The 19,127-nt window shown below is 34.8% G+C and overlaps 2 protein-coding genes and 1 non-coding gene across 3 annotated transcripts; 1 reads left to right on the top strand and 2 right to left on the bottom strand.

Annotated features, from left to right (window-relative positions):
* The first annotated feature begins 2,449 nt into the window (after window positions 1-2,449).
* On the top strand, window positions 2,450-9,736 carry LOC107008651 (derlin-2.2). The gene is made up of 6 exons (XM_015207773.2): window positions 2,450-2,762; window positions 3,879-3,978; window positions 4,668-4,882; window positions 4,979-5,062; window positions 8,243-8,296; window positions 9,311-9,736. The coding sequence occupies exons 1-6, from the start codon at window positions 2,664-2,666 to the stop codon at window positions 9,494-9,496; spliced, it is 738 nt and encodes a 245-aa protein (XP_015063259.1). The 5' UTR covers window positions 2,450-2,663; the 3' UTR covers window positions 9,497-9,736.
* Window positions 9,737-10,509: 773 nt separating this feature from the next.
* LOC107011845 (tobamovirus multiplication protein 1) lies at window positions 10,510-17,808 on the bottom strand. Its single transcript, XM_015211501.2, has 12 exons — window positions 17,768-17,808; window positions 17,478-17,683; window positions 16,499-16,589; window positions 16,359-16,411; window positions 15,398-15,490; window positions 15,251-15,322; window positions 14,305-14,377; window positions 14,151-14,196; window positions 13,961-14,024; window positions 11,564-11,617; window positions 11,053-11,130; window positions 10,510-10,975 (listed from the first exon to the last, which is right to left on the bottom strand). The coding sequence occupies exons 2-12, from the start codon at window positions 17,625-17,627 to the stop codon at window positions 10,883-10,885; spliced, it is 867 nt and encodes a 288-aa protein (XP_015066987.1). The 5' UTR covers window positions 17,628-17,683; window positions 17,768-17,808; the 3' UTR covers window positions 10,510-10,882.
* A 1,063-nt stretch (window positions 17,809-18,871) lies between these two features.
* LOC114076205 lies at window positions 18,872-19,066 on the bottom strand. Its single transcript, XR_003577082.1, has one exon. It is a non-coding gene; the product is annotated as a U2 spliceosomal RNA (small nuclear RNA).
* Window positions 19,067-19,127: the final 61 nt, after the last annotated feature.

Here is a 19,127-nt window from a genome sequence, read left to right as displayed (position 1 = left end):
GATGGGTTAATTGAATTTGGGGCGGGTCTAATTTGGGAATGGGTGGGTTTTTAAATTAATTTAGGTTATTTAAAATCTGACCAATAGAAAATTGCCACGTCATTAATTAATTTATTAATTGGATTTAAAAAGTGACCGTTAAAAATAAAGGGTAATATAGGACCTAAAGGTAGACAGCAAGGGTATTTTAGGACTAATAGGTGGATGGAGGGTAATTTTGTACCATTTTTAATAGTTCAAGGGTATTTTAGGCCCTTTTCCGTATATTGAATACATCATAAAATGCACATATAGATATATTTTGATATTTATATTTTTTTTTATTTTTAAAAAAATATTTATCAGATACATTGAATACATTATAAATTTGAAATCGTGTGAGTTTGTTTATATATAGATACAATGTATATATATTGGTTCTTATCATAACTAATCTATAATTATGTACATATACAACATATACTAGGCAAACCTATGTTATAAATATCGATGTATTTTTATAAAGGCTACATTTAATTGATACTAAATACATAAAATGAGATACATACAATCGATACATCAATGCATATTTGATATTGACACACATATACATGGAATTACAAAAATCATGATACATTATAAAATATGATTTCAGAGAAGTAAAAGGATGAGAGAGTGAGAAAGACTAAAGACCCTTCACTGGATACAATGTCTAAAGGCAAATACAGTGTATTCAACAACAATTTAAACAAGACACATAATTAATAAAACTATCTATGTGTTTGAGTAATTAGCAGCGATAACAGTGAACTTTATAAAAAGTACTAAAAAATAAATAAAAATCTCTAGTTAACTATATATTAGGATATAGAAATGTGAAACATGACAATTAAATGGGTGAAGTGTGCAAATACTTGCTTTTAGAATGATCATTGATATTCGATGGTCAATTGTTATTGCAAGTTTACCTATTTTGGGCACCACTTTAAATGTATGCACAAAAAATGAGAATTTGCCTTGCTTTTAGATATGTTTGTCTGAAAATGTCTTTGTGAAGGTCAAATATCAAACATTTTGCTTGAAGTTTGGTATGTTTGTCAAGGCCAACTTCAAACATTTTTTTTCTGGAGTTTTGAATTCGATATAGTCACATTTAGTTCTTTTCAAAATTAAAGTTGTGGACTTGACGAAACATATATAATAGCTCGTCAATGGCAATTTCAGTGAAATCTATGACCTCAAAAAATCTAACTTCATATATTATTTTATCAAAGTTATGTATTGCAAGGTCAAAATTCAAATGATTTGACACAAAATCATCAAATTATAGATTTTCCCTAACTTAAGATATATGTGATTAAAAAAAATTAAGTGGTAAATCACATCACATAAATCCGACCACTATGATTGTTCGTTCCCTAAAATGAATAAATAAATAAATTAAGAAAAATATTTCAACTAGAAATAAAATTACAGAACAGTTCGATGCACTAAAATTCTCTATGTGTCCAAAATTCATAAAAGAGCGTTGAATTGTAAGGGTTTACTATACTCATGTTTACTCCATATTTCTGTCAGAATCTGTTTCCATGACATCGACTTGTGATACTCATGTTTACTCCATATTTCTGCCAAAATCTGTTTCCATGACATGGACTTGTTATTTCTTGATCACATTATAACAATTTTACCAGTTATTCAAACATTTCACACTAAATAACATTATCAATTATTCCAACATTTCCCTTTCAAACTTTATTAGTTATTCAACGTTCTCCCTTATGATAACTTCTACGTAAACATTTCCCTTCTGATAACTTTACTAGATACTCCAACACTCTAAGTTCAATAACTTCATACTCAACCGCTCTCCTCCCAATAACTTTATCAGTTATTCCAACACTCTCCTCCTTTCGATAATTTTATCAGTTAGTCTATTCTTCCTTCTGATAACTTCACAAGTTACTTAAACATTCCTTTTCTGGTAACTTTACCAAATACTACAACTGTTTCACTTCTCAGTTACTTCAGCGTTTCCTTTCCAATAACTTTATTAGTTACTCCAACACTCTCATACCAATAACTTTATCAATTACTCCAACCCTCTCCTCCCAATAACTTTACCAGTTTCTCAAACGCTCTCTTTCCAATAAGAAATAAAATAATTTCTAAAAATAGATAAGAGATACTCCACAATATTCCTAATATAAACAATACACTAGCAATACCAATACTAAGTAGATTGAAACTCAAAAATCATCGAATTTCCTCTTTAAATGGTAACTCAAAAACAACAAAATCCAACAACAGACGCGCCTCTTACATCAACACTGTTCTCGCGATCAATCTCATTGGCCTCAGCTCGTCACCGGATCATCTAATTGGTCCGTGACTAATACGCGCTTCTATCCTCATAGGCAATAGCATACCTCAAAGAAACAAGATTAGAATCCTTTAAAAGAATTTATTGTTCTCTTTGCCATTTGTCTTTGATTTCCTCTAGCTAAATAAAATCCGATCACATATGTATACATACATACATATTATATACATGTGAGTGTGTGTATATATATATTTTAGAAATCCTCGAATTGATCAATTTTCAGATAACCTAGAGGCTTTATCAGTCGGGTTGTTAGGGATTTCTGGGAAGTTTTGTTTTGGGGAAAGTTTGATTAAGCGTAATGGCACAAGCTGTGGAAGAATGGTACAAGCAGATGCCGATTATCACCCGTTCCTATCTCACTGCTGCAATACTCACCACAATCGGTTGTTCTCTCGAGGTATGGATATGATTCATTTTAAGGAAAAACATAAGACTTTCAAGATTGATTTTTTAAAAAAGTTCCCTGCAATGGCACACAACATCATTTTAACTCGAATTTGAGGATTTCTTTATCTAGTTTTTTTTTTGAGATATCAATGATAAAAATTGAGGGTTGTTTGTATGATGATTGTTTGTTAATTGGGGTTTGTAATTTGGAATGTTGAGATGAACCTTGATTAATGGATACAGGGGTTTCATATAGCTAACCCTAATTAATTTGGGATTGGGGTATAATTGATTGATTGTTGTAATTTGGGATGTTGAAATGGACCTGAATTGAGAAGAATGGATTTACATGTTGTATAGCTGGCCCTAATTAGTGTAGGATTGGAACTTGCACACGATGATTGTTAACCGTATCTACGTTAAACACTGTGGGTGCCACGGCACCTGGTGGTTTCGATTGGAACTATGTTTACATACCCGTATATCCATATTTATGTATCAGGATTATTATAAATATAAATCGTGGCACCCAGAGCAATAATGGAGCTCATGGTACCAACGGTCAAAGCTCAACTTTTCCTCCCTAGGGACGCAAGTTCGAATCAGGCTGAGTTTATTTTATAGAACTATTTTAGCATGCTGGAATCATTGTTAAAAAAATTGTTAAGTTATGGTTATCTAGATTAGAACGTTTGACCTCTTATAACTAAAATTTTAACTATACCAAGTAGACTAGAGTATATCTTGTACAAAATTACGCTGATGAATAATAATTGTTTGTTTCCTCTATGAATATTGCCACCACTTTTGCAAAATATTTCATACGTTACGCGACAAAGTAGCGTGGCACCTGAAGCTTCCAAATCTTATTTTACTCTTTTCCTTAAACCGTTTATAGTAGCTCTACCCCGTATCCTACTTTTGTGGTAGGTTTATCATTCAAATTGTTGATTGTGATAGTATGTAACGACAAAGAAAATCTACAGTATATCTAAATGTAATATTCATTAAAACAATACTGTACAATGCAACAGAACATGATACGATACATTATGAAACAATATGTAACAATCATCCACATAAGAATGTTGGTTGACTGATTGATTGTATTTTGTGTGTGTTGCAGATTATATCTCCTTATAACTTGTACCTGAACCCCAAGTTAGTGGTGAAGCAATACCAGGTGTGGCGCCTGGTTACAAATTTTCTCTACTTTCGGAAGATGGGTAATTTCTCTTCTCCCAGCAGTTAGCTTCTTTTTCTGAAAAGATTTTTTCCTCCTTTTAGCTTTAGAGAGGATGAGCGTCTTAATGAGGCATAAGTTTAATTGAACAGCCATGAATCTTTTAAGGCTTTAATGGCTAGGCTCTTTTGTTCAATAACTATCCTGGCTAAATACAGGGTTCAGCCAGTACTTTGTAGTCTGACTGATAGTTTTGTAGCACTTCTGTTCAATACACTGTTCTCTCATTATGGTTAATGCTTTAGCAACTCTTGCCCATGGTCATTCGTTAATATGTTTGTAGAAGTCAATTTCCTGATATTACTTCTTTCTGATCTTGGAAAAAGATATCTCACTCACAGCGAGACGAAGTTGGGTACAAAAAAAGATGAGAGAAGTGGAAAACACAAGTCACAGAAATAAATTTTGTAGTTCTTAACAGTATGATAGAATAAATGCAAAATGGAAACTGAGCTCATCCTTGCCTCCTATTTACTACAATTTGTGAATTTTGATTTGCTGCTAATCAGCCCTACAAGTTTTCCTTTTAATCATATAATTTTATTTGTGAATGCATCTGAAATTATGAGATGAAGGCAGAGTCACTTGTTTGGAGGAATACATCAACATGAGAAGACACTTCCTATTTCTTTTTCTACGTTATTCTGACATCCTTTTTCTTAATTTTTTCAGACTTGGACTTTCTGTTTCACATGTTTTTCCTAGCTCGGTACTGCAAGCTTCTAGAAGAGAACTCCTTCAGGGGAAGGACGGCAGATTTCTTCTACATGCTCTTGTTTGGTGCCACTGTTTTAACAGGAATTGTTCTTGTCGGGGGGATGATACCTTATGTCTCAGAGTCATTTGCAAGGATCATATTCCTGAGCAATTCATTGACTTTTATGATGGTTAGCTCCTCTGCAGTATAACTCCATTTTTGACTCGGCTTCTGTTTTATGTCTTAGCCTTTCTTTTTTCATCATTCTGCTTCCTTCTATGTGTAGGTTTATGTATGGAGCAAGCAAAATCCATTTATCCACATGAGCTTTTTGGGTCTGTTTACTTTCACCGCAGCTTACCTCCCATGGGTTAGTGTTTATTACTTAATCCATCATACTTTGCTTCATAAATCTTTAGCTTTTAAATTTAATAGCTGCCTCACCTGTGGTTTGTCCCCTTGCATCTTTGTGTTTCTTCTGCTAGATATGACATTATCAATTTGCCATTTCTTTAATGCAATCCTGAAGTAGCAGGTGTTTTATGACACTTGCTCCTGGTGTTCCGTACTAGAGCTGAGCTGCTAAGGCCACTCTAAAAGTATATGCTGCGACCAGACACATTGCAGAAACCACTTGGTTCCTTTTTTTCGTTCGATTTTTTCAGAAAGAGCAGTACTTCAAAGCTCATGCCTAGTGTATTTGGTTTTCCTTATTTATATGTTTTAAGGAAGATTTGGTTTAGTGCATTTTACAGATGAAAATGCACATATAAACAAGGAAAATCTCTTGGGCCCATTTGACTTAGCTTAAAAAAAGTGCTTTTGAAAAGTAGTTTTTAAAAAGTCATACTTCATAACTTTTAAGTTAAAAAATGAAAGTAGTATCCAACTTTTAAGCTAAGTCAGAACACCCTCTTGTACTCTGTGGTACAGAGGACTTGTGTTGAAATGGTCTACTTATGCTAGCATGGTCAATGATACTTTTGACGTGAGTTGCTTGGAAATAGAACTCTGGTCAAAATCTGCCAGATGTCTTTTCTGCTTTATTGTGGGTTCCATGACCGCAGCTGGTTTGGACTTGACGATGTCTCTCACAATATGACAGTGGGCTTAAAACATGGCAATTAACTTTGTTAAACAAATAATGTTTGATAGCAGACAATTAATTTGAAAAAATGGTAAAATTATAAAGAGTACTGGTTTAAGTCTTCAAAGAAAATAATGTTACCTTCTAAAAAAAAAACCTCTTCAAAGAAAATATGTAGGGGAAAGGAATTCGCACATGTGTGTGTTGTAAATTGAGAGGTTAAATGACCACCCAGGGGAGTAGCTACACTATACCGAGGGTGGTTAGCTGGACATACATCGTCGGAAAATTTTATCGGATATATAGGTGAAATTTTGTAATTTAGGTTATATATAACACAATGTACACCCTTCGAACAATTGTGTTCCACGACTCAGTGGTGAAGGATGCCCAGTGTGTGTCAGGCACTGCGGGTTCGAATCTTCGATGAAGCAGTGGATAGGCTCTCTTTTTTACTATTAAAAACAAAGCTGTTGGACAAGCACTGGATTTGCCTTTTATTACTTTCTATTCTTTCTACAAAATTAGGATATATTATTGAAAAGTATATTTCTAAACAAACCCTTCTTTCTAAATATTTATCTTAATATATATTTTGCAAAGAAGTAATTAGAAAGATTTCACTCATATTATTTTGAAAATTTCAAATTACGCCTGATACCAATGTAAACATTTAATCTTATGATTATCCTTTTTTCCTACACACATATATCAAATGTTCAATGCGAAATTTGAATGAGATATAGAATATACCAATCTTTTTTGAAGGTCAAAATTTTAGTAATTAAGATTACACCAATTGAAGTCGGAAAAGAAAAAAGTAAGAAAATCAATTACATAGGTAAATTAATTATTTATATAAATAAATATGTACTAAGTCTCCGATACATGTATATTTATAAGTGGAAGTTTTCTTTAATTGTTTTTTTGTAGGAACATTTGATAATGAAATATGCAGCTCAATCTAAATTTTAAATATAACAAAACCGTTTATATTTGTGATTTCAATAATATATTACTATTTTTATATGTATATATCTGTAAGTGCCTGAAAAAATTTACTTAAGTATTATTTTTAAATTTATCGATGTTTTTCACATCACATGAAGAGCAAATAATTTTAGTAGTTTTATTTAAAATAAACTACGCTTGACTTTTGTTTAGAATTTTGTCCTCTCCACTTGTCGGACACCACTAATGGTTCTTGGTTATTCTCTTTTGTTATTTTCTAACCTGTTGTTTCACTGATTCCCGGTGATTTTCTTCACTGGGCTTTTTAAAGAGATTCTCTTTTCTTAACTAAAATTTTCAGTGAAAACACATTTCAAAATGTAGCATTTGGATATGCTCCGAGGACAAACTACGAAAAAAAATGGCAAACTAATATTATGTAGTTTGTTTTAATTGGTGCATCCATTCATTGAGGTGATTTTACTATATAAGTTTGAACACCCTTAATCAAATTCCTAGCTCCACCGTGGAGACCACTTACCGGAAGATAGTCGAATTCATGTTTACCCATCATTTATGAACAACCCTTACAAGTTGTGGCTTTTTACTCATCTAAGTAACCTAATCTCTAACTTTTGATACATAGGGGGGATGAGTTTAAATACTTGGGATTAGCCTTTACAGGTATTAGTATCAAGTTGACAAATCAGCGATCATAGACTCTGTTTAAAGAAGACTTCATTGGTTCTTTTTCCAAAAAAGAAAAAAGACTTCATAGGTTATGCTTGGGCAAGACATCTTGTAGTTGCTATATATGAGCTATCAAACCTGAAGGGCTACAGCAGATCCATTACTCAAGTATTGTTCCTGTTCATTCCTATTCAATGGGCTGGGGATTTGGGGTTGGAAGAGCATCAGCTGGGTCCAGGAAAGCTTTTCCTGTGCGCCAGGTTTCTTATTCATTTTGTTTTGGATCTATGCAATCTTAGGTGGTGTTTTGCATTCAAGATGATGAACCTTGCAGTATGTTGATTTTGAAAATCACTCCCTTCTTTATTATGTGAACAAGGGGTTATTTGCAGAGCCATGCTTTTATGTAGTCTCTTATGTTTCCAGTTTTTAGGATCTATTTTGGCTAGAAACCCTTTCTGTAACATAGTTATGGAGTTCTTCACCAACATAGTCTTGGCAAGAAAGACACAGTGAGAAATCCAAAAACTTAATTGCCCCTTACATATTGCTCAGCCAATAGTGTATCCAAGCACCCGGATATTTGGCAGTGATGTTCTTTTTTGGGAGAACTACTAAAAGAACATTGAATATAAATAGAAACACATTCTTGAATTAGAATAGAATTAGAAAACCAGGAAATTAATATTTACACGGGTCACAATGTTTTTCATATTTTGTTTCTTGAAGTGGAAAACTACTTGTAGTTTTGCTTCTATGAATTTTGTTGTTTATGTTTGTGGTGGGTAATAACCTCATCACACTTCTTTCTCCTTGTCACAGGTTCTTTTGGGCTTCTCTGTGCTAGTTGGCGCCAGTGCTTGGGTGGATCTACTGGTACGCTTCTGGTGACTCATGTGCTTTTATTAGGTTTTACTTGTTTCATGCTACTATATGAGACTCTTAAGAGTCTTGAGTTAAATGGTTTTTGCTCCTGCTTGAGCCTTCCTGTTGGATATCTTGAAGAGTTGGATCTTTGATAAAAGTTCTGGTAGCCTGGATTTTCTTACTTATTTTCATTTAGTGAGAGAGATTCATCACTTTTCTGCTTTCCCCAACTACAAAGATGTGTCGATGCCTTCACTAAGCAGCCATATTTATGTTTTCTACTGAGGATTTTGTCCAAGGTGATAGACCCCAAAAACTGGATGCTGATCTGTAGTATAGTGGTAAAAAAGTTCTTGTTTGTCAAAGAAGATATGGACTCTTGCACATCTATCGTTCACTAGTTTCTTTCTGTTACAATGTATTGTTATGCTTTTCTGTGTAGACCTTTCTACCTGCACTGGTGCCTGTTGTTTTTATGCCATCACTCAGTTACCTTGCATTTTAAACTTCCTTTAGTGGGGTTTGAATATTCCAATTTCCTTTCATTGAACTTTATGTGTGCATTTGATACGAAGGAAAATGTTCTTCATGAAGATTTTTTTCTTGTAAAATGTTTTCCTAAAAAATAAGATGAGTGAATTTTTACTTATTTTCTGGTGTTTGATGAGTAAGCAGAAAATATTTTGTAAAATCTAGACAAACACTCTAGGGGTGGGTTAGAAGGTAGAAGTGTGAGGGATGGGGATGACGTTGGAAGTAGTGTGTGTTGGAGGGTGGGGATGAAACGATTATGTGGAATGCCACTTATGGAACTTGTTTTCCCGACTTGTACTAGGGAAGTCATTTTCCTCATTTTTAAGGGAACTTATAATTTCTAGAGATAATACTTACCGAAAATTTCGACAATCAAATATGAGAATCGTAAAATATTTTTATGAAAACGTTTTCCTCCTACCAAACTCACCGCCCCCTATAACATGCAGTGTTGGTGCTATATACTGAAAGTGAACTTTCATGTTTCAGGGAATGATTGCAGGCCATGCTTATTATTTCCTAGAAGACGTCTATCCGCGAATGACTGGTCGTAGACCCCTGAAAACTCCAGCAGTTATCAAAGCATTGTTTGCTGATGAGCCAGTAGTGGTGGCTCGCCCTGCTAATGTTCGCTTCGCTGCTCCTCCTGTTGATGAAGTTCCACCAAATCAATGAGAGAATTTTATAAGTAAACCAGTGGCTCTGTCTTCAGTTTCTGTAAATTGACCTTAGATATTTGGTTGGAGGGAATCAGGGTTGGTCTTGTTGATGATGATTGTGCTAGTTACTAATGCTTTTTGTAATTTAGATCTGGAACTGGAGAAGTGCTGGCTGGTAGAGAAAATTCGCCTATATGAAGTGTTTTTTCTCTGTTAAAAGTCTTAGAATTCAATTGATTGGTGTTGTTTCTCCTTCCCTTAGAAGACAATGGCCGATTTTGGTATTAGTGGTGCGTGCATTATTGAGACTCAAACAAAAACTGGTTGATGAACTCCAGTTTTTGAGTATGTCATGCATCAACTTAGGGGAAACCAGATTTTAAAGGACAAAACCTATCTCATCAATGTAGGTTGCATACATGCAGTCCAGAACATATAACAAAAACTGGTTGAACTGAAATTTTGAATCCAGTTTTGGGGGTATGGCATGCATCAAATTAGGGGGAACCAGATTTTAAATGACAAAGAAAACCTATCTCATCTATGTAGGTTGTATACATGAAGTCCAGTACATATATATATTTTTTTTGCTGTGGTTTCCGTAAACTAGATGTACCCACCGGGTCCTGCTGTTTCAAGGCGGAAACTCCAGTACATATACGTGTGCGCATTGGCGTTTAATGAGGACTGTTGTGTAACCTCAATTATATACATAAAAATAAAGCTGTTAAAGAACAATGCATGCAGCAAAAATGTTTCGGAGAACTATAAAATGAAAAATGTTTTCTATCATCAGTTCACCATATTTTGTATGACGAATCAGTTTTGCCATATTAGAAAGCCAAAGTTGTGTAATTGTTGCCGTTAATTGGAAATAACTCCGTGCCCCAAGGGCTTCGAGTGAGTAGTACAAGCAGCATCGTGTGATATGTTGATTAGCGAGTAAACCTGTTGCCGACCCGGATTTTGAACCATCTGTAACTGAATCTTTTAGAATTCCTCGGTTCTAAAAGTAAAATTACTAGAACAAACTGACCAAACAAAGGACATCAGTCATTGCAGTAAAGGAGATCCAGAACATCATAGTTACAACATGCCAGTACAATGGCGATACTGAGATTTACCCTCTGCGTCTTTACATCATGACTAGGATTTTTCACAGACGTGGGGAACACTTATTCGTCTCATGCTTCACACTAAAACCACAGAAACAATATAATGTAAGCAAAATAGCTTAACCCCTGTTTAACAACTGCAAAAAAAGCGTTGAATCTTTGCCTTTCCACAGAATTATTGCAACCGAATATCCTTTTGCAGTTTCACTTTTCCTGAACAACTCCAGTTAGCTTCTGCAACAGCAACCATGGGAACGTGTATGACTAACGATAAAATTCTGCTGCAGCTAACTGATTGGGTGGTATTGTGCAGACACTCTTTTTGGAGGCAACTTTCGCAGGATGTAGAGCACAAGAGCTGAAGGAAGAATTTCTACTAGCTGCGACAGAGAAGAATGTGATCACTCAGAAAAAGCAGTAAGCATAACGAACATGGAATAACGAAAATGATACATACCAGGTAGTATATCAGATTCAAAACAGGATGGTCCAAGACGTCAAGAGATGCGTCAGAATCAAAAGCAGATAACACAACCTGCAGCGAACCAAGATTAGACATAGCAAAGAAGCTCATGTGCATGAGAGTTAAGAGATTTGAGGCCGGTTTAGCTTTACTTTAAACCTGATATGCTTTCTCTTTTTTTGATCATGTTCCTATTCTCTGGTCTACCTTTTCCAATTATTTGTTCCCAGGAGTAGTTATGGTTTGACTGAAGTTTGAAGGAAGGCATAGGTTGCAACCCTTTATTTCATAAAGATAGCCTCAATGTTTTCACCTCTTACAAGCTAAAGCACCGATTGTGTAAAACCTCATTTCCCTGCTTGGACCTCCCCGTAGACAAGCTAAGAGTGTCTCATTTGGTTAACCAGTTTGCAAAGCTTAACAATGGAGCTAGGACACTATTACACTTTGGATGATAAAAGGTTGACCAGCATAGGGAGAAGGAAAGAGGTACATAAAGCCTTACCACAAAGCATCTAATGAGGAAACAGGTGAAACATATGGCAGTCACTGATCCAACCTGTGTTCACATACATACATCAGATCAGATGATTTAGAGTAAGAGATGTTAAGAAATATAAGCCATGATCTATCATGCATGCATATGCTTAGAAACATTTCATTAAAACTTCAGATAACATAAACATATTCACAGCAGCATCATTTAATGGTTGGTGTGATGTAGAAGACGTTGTTAGAACAATCAGATAGACCAATAAATCATTTTCTTGAGTTGGCCACTAATGATCATTTAAGAAAAAAAGAACTCCTTAGGTTCACAAATAATGATAAAAAAGATTCTTTCTTCAGAAACATCATATGTTAATATTGTGTTTCCATCTAGTCAGACTAATCTAAGATATTTTTTTTCCTGTTTATTCATCAACAGAGAAGAAAAGGAAATCAGCCAAGTGTAGTTTGTTTTCAGTCAATGCTTATGAAGAGTCTAGCAAGTATTCTAACTTATGAGCAAACAACTGGGGACTAGTTGTGAAGAGCTTCAGACTATTTATTAAGTGTCTTTTAAGTTCAAATGGCCATGGAAAACAAAGAGAAGATGTGGAAGGGGTAATCAAAGATTAATATGGAATTGATGGACAATGATGCAGTAAAGCAGTCACATCTTATGGAGTTGTATTAGGAAGATGAATCAGAAATCCATGGGGAGAGTTTGCAGAGATGGAAAGGTCAAAGTGGATAACAGCAAAAGAACAAACTATGGCAAGACAAACGACTAGAAACCAGCACTCTGAAACAACTCTTCCCAAGTTAATATAATCTTGTCATCAACAAAGAGTGTTTGACGTACCATTGGAGAACCATTCAAAGGAGAATGCTGGAATCTCCAATGTAGAATAAATCATCATTTTTTTTTTTAAAAATCATAAACACTAGGTACAGTCTGTGTGTGCTAGTTGTTAAATTAGGGGGAGTGATGGAAATGGATCATTGGATGATGCGAACTTCTCAGCTAAAGCATGATACAGTTAGTTGTTAAGGAAGAATGTGGTAATATTGGCTCTAATAGTCATGGAAGATGACTTGGAGGACTTGAGCTACTCCCAAAGTGGCTGTTTTTGGGTATTAGCCTTGAATGAAGCATGAGTAACATATGATAGCCAGCACAGAGGAAGATTTCACTTCTCCAGCAGATACTACTACTGCAAAGAAGGCTTTAAATCATTTGGACACTTACTCCTACGTTGCAAATTCATCTGGATAACTTGGTGTATATTTCTAAACCGGTTTGGGATTGTTTGGATGACGCCTGGTAGAGGCAGTACAAAGTTGGCAATGCAGGGAATAAAGAAGAAACAGAGGACCTTATTAAAAAATATACAGAGGAACTTACAGAATCCCTCTATGTTATTTCAGATGGTTAGAATAGAAAGGGAACTGCAGCTGCTTTCAGGATAAAGCATCTTCCTTATTTTTTGTAATATTGAAATGCTTACAGAACATGAATTTTTGAAGCAGGATGCTGCTAATGATTTTGACCATATAGTGGAGTTCATTGACTCCTTATATTGTTGAAGGAATAAATTTCTAGCTACTATCGGGCACTCTTACACCTTGTTGGTGCTGCAGATGGTTTAATAAAATCTTACTTAATCATCAAAAAAGAGGAATCTAGAGAAGGGAGACATCAACAGTTGGTACCCTAATGTTGTATGTTATAATTTGTTACATTCCTGCTCATTTAGTTAGGCAATCTTTATTACTTGACATCTTCTGTCTATGTATATCCAAACAACTTTGAACAGTCCCATCAGATAGCAGATACAGAAATTAATAATTTGCTGGAGTTGAGCTTATGGTCAAAGTCAAACAAATTATGTGACACAAACTAAATAGAAAAAGATAGTATGCACCAGCCTTTGACAGTTTAGTGGATCCATGACCAAAAGGTTACCCCTTCACGCACTGAATAAAAATGTCTGAATAAGAATGTCATAACAAGGTTCCATCTGTTCTTGTTAATTATCATTTTAGAATTAAATTATACAATCTCAGAGATAGCCTTACTCTTATCTCTCCACTTAAATGTTATCTGGACTAAATATAGCAGTCATTCACCACAAGTTAAGATTATAATATAGCAGAACAATTAGCAGGACTTCTTAGGACGAGGAAATTAATCAAACTTCATGTTTAAAAAGTTTCTCCCTCTTGGTGCTGTAGGGAGAACTTAAGTTTGTGAGGAATAAATCTTATGCCTTACATGCAAACGTATTCTATGCCAAACTACAGCACTAACCTCTGTATACATAAAGTAAGAAGATAAAAGTGCAAAAATCTTTACCAGTTAAAAAAAAGAAAGAAAAAAAAAAGAAAGAGGAAGACAGATGTATAGTACACAAACCTCATGAAGCTTCTTTCTCCTCCCTTTAGATTCAATAGGAAAGCGCCGCAGCATGAGAAATAACCTGATGATTGTAAAAACAAATTCCACAAGAAAAACAATGAAATTTAATCATGTCTAAGGTCATCTAAGAATCATCAATAATGCTTTAGAAGATAAATGCACAGAGAAAATTAGAACTTAAATTCACCTTCCACCATATAGCAGAAAGCCCAAGGCTGCAATAACTGATACAACTGCACCAAATAAACATGCAAGGTTAAAGAAAGCAATAAACTTTGAAAGCAGATCTAACCTTCAGTAAAATAGGGCAAAAGAAGAAAATTGATATATAAGAGATTCACCTGCCATAAATATCTTCCCAATGAATTCCACTGTGCTATTATCATTGATCCAGAGGTAAACCCAGATACAGGCCTGACAAAAACCATTTTTCAGTTGTATTTAGTTTATTACCTGAGATAAAACCAGGAAGACTGAAGAAGATTCTTAGCTTTTGAGACAAGCGGGTCGATAGGAAATGTTCACCAAGAAATCAAGAATAATGGACATCTTTATTTATTTAGAAATGCTCTATCCTTTAGGAAAGGGAAAAGATAGGGTTCTCAGGGGATGGGGATTAGGAGAATCTATCCCTATTTCAAGGCTAAATTTGCATATGGTTCTGTAAAAATTCATCGCAAGATCTTGGAAAGATATTCCATCTGTTCTCGAAAAAATAATTAAAGGTATAACCGGAACCAAGCTATGAATATTTGATAATGAAAGTAGGTGGAGAGCTCCGAATTAAACTTTTCTCCTAGCATGTTACCCCAGGTTAACCAGGCATAACATTTTGAGAAAGAAGAATATCTCAGAATTCCACATATTGAGAAGCACATATATGCCCGCAGATCAATGAGCCGCGGCTCCAGGATTCGAACTTTATGTATCTCAGAAATTCTACCACAACCCGATTGATTTAGTGGGTTCAAAATCTATTATGTTTACTTGTTTACAGAATTTTTAACATATATACAGGGTTTGAGCTAATGTTGGGTTCCAGGAACCCTTTTTCAGTTGAACCCATAACTTCTACACTAATCCACCCCTGTCACCACCAAAATACAAGGGGTTATCAAATAGAACTCAAAATTAGATGGGTTTGACTGGCGTAAAAGAATCTTAAAGGAATTCACATATTACTAGAGACAAAATAAAAATAAGTAATAATACTTGATCGATTATATTTCCCTATGAACAACCATGATGTCCAATAGTGTATGAGCAGGGGATACATTTGTAGCAAACCTGAATGAAGTATATGGCACCATTAATTGCAATATAAGAAATCCTGAGCTTATCTGTTGGTAAACTCCTAGCCTGCCATTACATAAATGCAAGGGTTAGAATCAATAGATTTACAGTTTGCCTGCAAGATGCTATAACTTCACTTGCCTGGTGATATATCTCAGCCCAAAATAGAACAAGGAGTGTGAATGTTGAAAAGAAAAGGAGCCCTGGTAGGTCCAATATTGCCAGAGTCAGCACCTGGTAATCGTGAAGCAAATCTAACATCAGTTAACAATTAGGCAGAAGTTTAAGAGGCAGTTGTGGCATGTTATTTATTTCTACTTCTCACGTCATCGGCCTAAAAGTGACGGTCCATCAGTAGCCCACCCAAATGAAGGAAAGAGATCACAGAAGCCGTAATGGGGAAGTGCTTTCAGTAGATTCGTTATTGCTAACAGAAAATTCATCTCAATAAAATATTAGTCAAAGCTAAAGGATTGACAAGGTAACACTACGGTGTTGCTGGCTGCAGAGGAACTAAGCACTTGAACAATGTCATCGGCCCATGGCAGTCAAACCAAAATTTTAGAGCAAGTAAAAGATGGGTAACTAGGTGATAAGCTTCAAACTGGAATCTGAAAGACAGAATGTATATACTAATGTGCTTTCAATCCAATTAGCTCACACATTAACAAACAAGGATTGCTGAACTGCTATTGGATTGTACTAGCTGTAAGAGAGCAGGATGCCCTTCCGAATAAATAAATTAGAAGGTAAGGAATCTAAAATGTCAAATTAAGCTCAAAGTTAATAGTGTCAAAGATATAAGAAAGCCTACAGCTCCAATCAGCTAAAGTAACATCATGCACTTGACTTGAAAATGGTCCCATCAGGTGATAACTTTTCTAGGTACAGTTCTGACCTAATTTTGATTTTTGATAGTTCCTATGTAAGTTGACGCACTATAAGAAAAGAAAAATAATTAGAGAAAAAGTTAAACGGCTGATAAGAACAAAGGCAATACATTCAGGTTTGCATATATTGTCGCGTTCTATTGAAAACAAACTGAACATAATTAAGAAAAAATATTGACAATTGAAAAGTTACTTTTAAGAAAGAATATTACCTTATAATGGAGCAGAAAAACATGTTTGTGAAATCCAAAGACAATTGCACGAACTGAAAAACAAAAGATTTGCATTTAAAACAAAATTCCAGATTAAGAAAAAGAGCTGGACGGTTTGTTTAGTCTGAGTCCGCTTTTACCTCCATTTACAACAAAGTTCATCAGATGGAACACCTTTTGTGTTGTCCAGCCATACTCGGGTACCCTCAAATCAATTCGTATTAATTGAATCTGCACATAGATAACTCATAGACTCAACCAAAAGTCCTGCCAACTAAGCAAGCACCATAAGGAAAACAGTTCTCTACACATGCAGTATTAGGTAAATACTGTATCTGAAACACATATATCAATCAAAGTATGAAAAAACACCCTCCAATGAAACTTATCTACTTATTGGAAAAGGTCATAAGCCCCACAAGCACCCACAAAAGGAGTACTCCCAAATACTGACATCAAAACCTTAGATAAGAGATTAAAGCTTCAAAGATATAGATAAATTAACAACAAGCATCTACGTGATAATTGATTGTGAAATAATTCGGAAATCTGACATAGCGAACATCCAAAGTCTTGCAGAATCCTCAGGAAAGAAAGGAGAGTACAAATAAAAGTATTGAATTTGAACCTAAGTAGAACTGTTCTGTAGCTTTTAACTAACCATCTAACCGAACCTACCAGAAGTATGATTAACCAGTCAGTCCACTGCTCCAAACTTTTATTAGCGACATAAAAAAACACAAAATATCCCGTAATTTGTCTTAATGGAAACCCCTAAATTGCACTTGGTAATGAAACATTCTCGTATGATTCCCTACTCCATTATTTCATTCCTACAGTTGACCAACCAAGATTTTCCATTTCTAACAGAAGTTACGAAAAAAAACCCAACTAACAGCAAGTACTTGACTTTATACATGAACTAGACACTGCAATTCTATCAACTGCATCTCATCATCAAATTAGTTGGAGTTGAAAATATAAATCATCTACATCAATTCCGCCATTTCAGCTCCCAAACTCTACTTTGATCGTGAAATTCACAAAAAGGAAAGAAAAAACCAATCTTTACATATCTACAGAGCAGAAAAAGAGAATGGAAGAGAAAGAGAAACTTACTAGAGCAACTGCTGAAACAAGAGCATAGGAAGCACAAAGGGAGTAGAAAATCCCATCTTGCCACTGAACGGATTCGTTGACGTGGTCCCACCAGTTGGTCACCGGACCGGCGATGTCAATCGGCGACGACCCAAGTGGCAACCTAGCCATTTTCAGCCCTCCCCTCCGCTTATCTTGTTGTATTGAAAGAAGTCAAAAAACTGATGCTATAAAAGAAAGAACAAAGTAAGGAACGTGCTAAGGTGCCATACCATATGAAAACAGCGCCATCAAATCATTTAAACTCTTACCTTCCTAATACAAACAATTAAGATAACTATAAGTAAAGTTCATTAGGAGATTCATATAGTTATTGGTCATTTCGTTTTATATTTTTTTAACTATATTATAAAATCTCGTGTGTCTTTTATGAAAAATATTAAAAGTGATATATTTTTATATTTGTATTTTTTTATATTAGAATTCTGTAATATAGTATGTGGTTTTTTTTTAGATCTCTCTTTGCTTTAGAGGGAGAATAACCGATAGATTCAATATGAATTTATCTACAATTTTGATTGCTAAAGAAAAATGTTATAGTCCCTTGCACGAACTAGAATAGCAGGATTCTATTTCTGAAATTATATTTTGTAACAAAAAGAATCAATCAATTTTATCTAAGAATTAAAAAAGGACCCCGATCAATTTTGGTAACAAAAAAATCTTTTACTTTTGGCAAATATAACAGAAAATTAGTTTAACGACACTCATAATACTTAATTAGAAGTTGTGATATAAAAAATAGTTTAGTAGTAATTTGAATGTAAATAAAACAAAAACTAAAGGATCATGTACGAATTTAACGCGGATATTCTATGGTTGTAAGGAGTAAGGCGGCATGGCCGAAAAGCCAAATACAAATTCCAAGTCGACAAATACATACCGCCGTGTACCCAATTTTCATCGCCAAACTTGAGTTGTTATTTTATTGGAAAAAATGGACTAGGAATTATATAATATCAGTGGCTGGACTTTGACAAAATCATGGACTATGGATTAAGGAGAGTTGAAATTATATTGTTGACTTTATTTATGAAAAATAAATTGAACTCCTCTTTGAAGGAGCTGGACTCGTGCAAAGACGTCATTATATTAACATTCATATTTCAAGCTTTCACTTGTGGCCAAAGTAAGCTTAGTGTGACACTGAAATTTAGTATTGAAAAATGTTGTTAATGAATTGGTGACACAAGTTGTTTTCCATTAATGTGTTTTGAACGGAACTAGATGTTGAAACCAATTTCACACTTTTAAATTGATTAAAACCAACTTTATTTACTTCCCAGTAAATTAATGGTAGTCAAATGGATTGGGTCATAATTGGCTTCGCAAGCTGAAATAATTGTACTGATTTGGTGGGGTGCGCCAGGCCCTTGCTATAGTGCAACGCATGGGCGACGCTTGAAAGTCCAGGTAGCAAGCTACCTTGATGAACTCTCCCCCTTAAAAAATTGAGTTAATATCGTGTGGATCATTGATCCACATATCAGATATTAAACTGATAAGAACAGATACTACACTTGATCTTAGCCAAAGGCCGAGAAAGGTATGATTTTCAATGAGGCCCTTTTGGCATTTTAGTGCGTACGGATTCCTTGTTGCTTAGTCTGT

Source organism: Solanum pennellii, chromosome 2, assembly GCF_001406875.1.
Source record: "Solanum pennellii chromosome 2, SPENNV200".
Taxonomy (NCBI): Eukaryota; Viridiplantae; Streptophyta; class Magnoliopsida; order Solanales; family Solanaceae; genus Solanum; species Solanum pennellii.
This window is presented reverse-complemented; position numbering and strand designations above follow the sequence as displayed.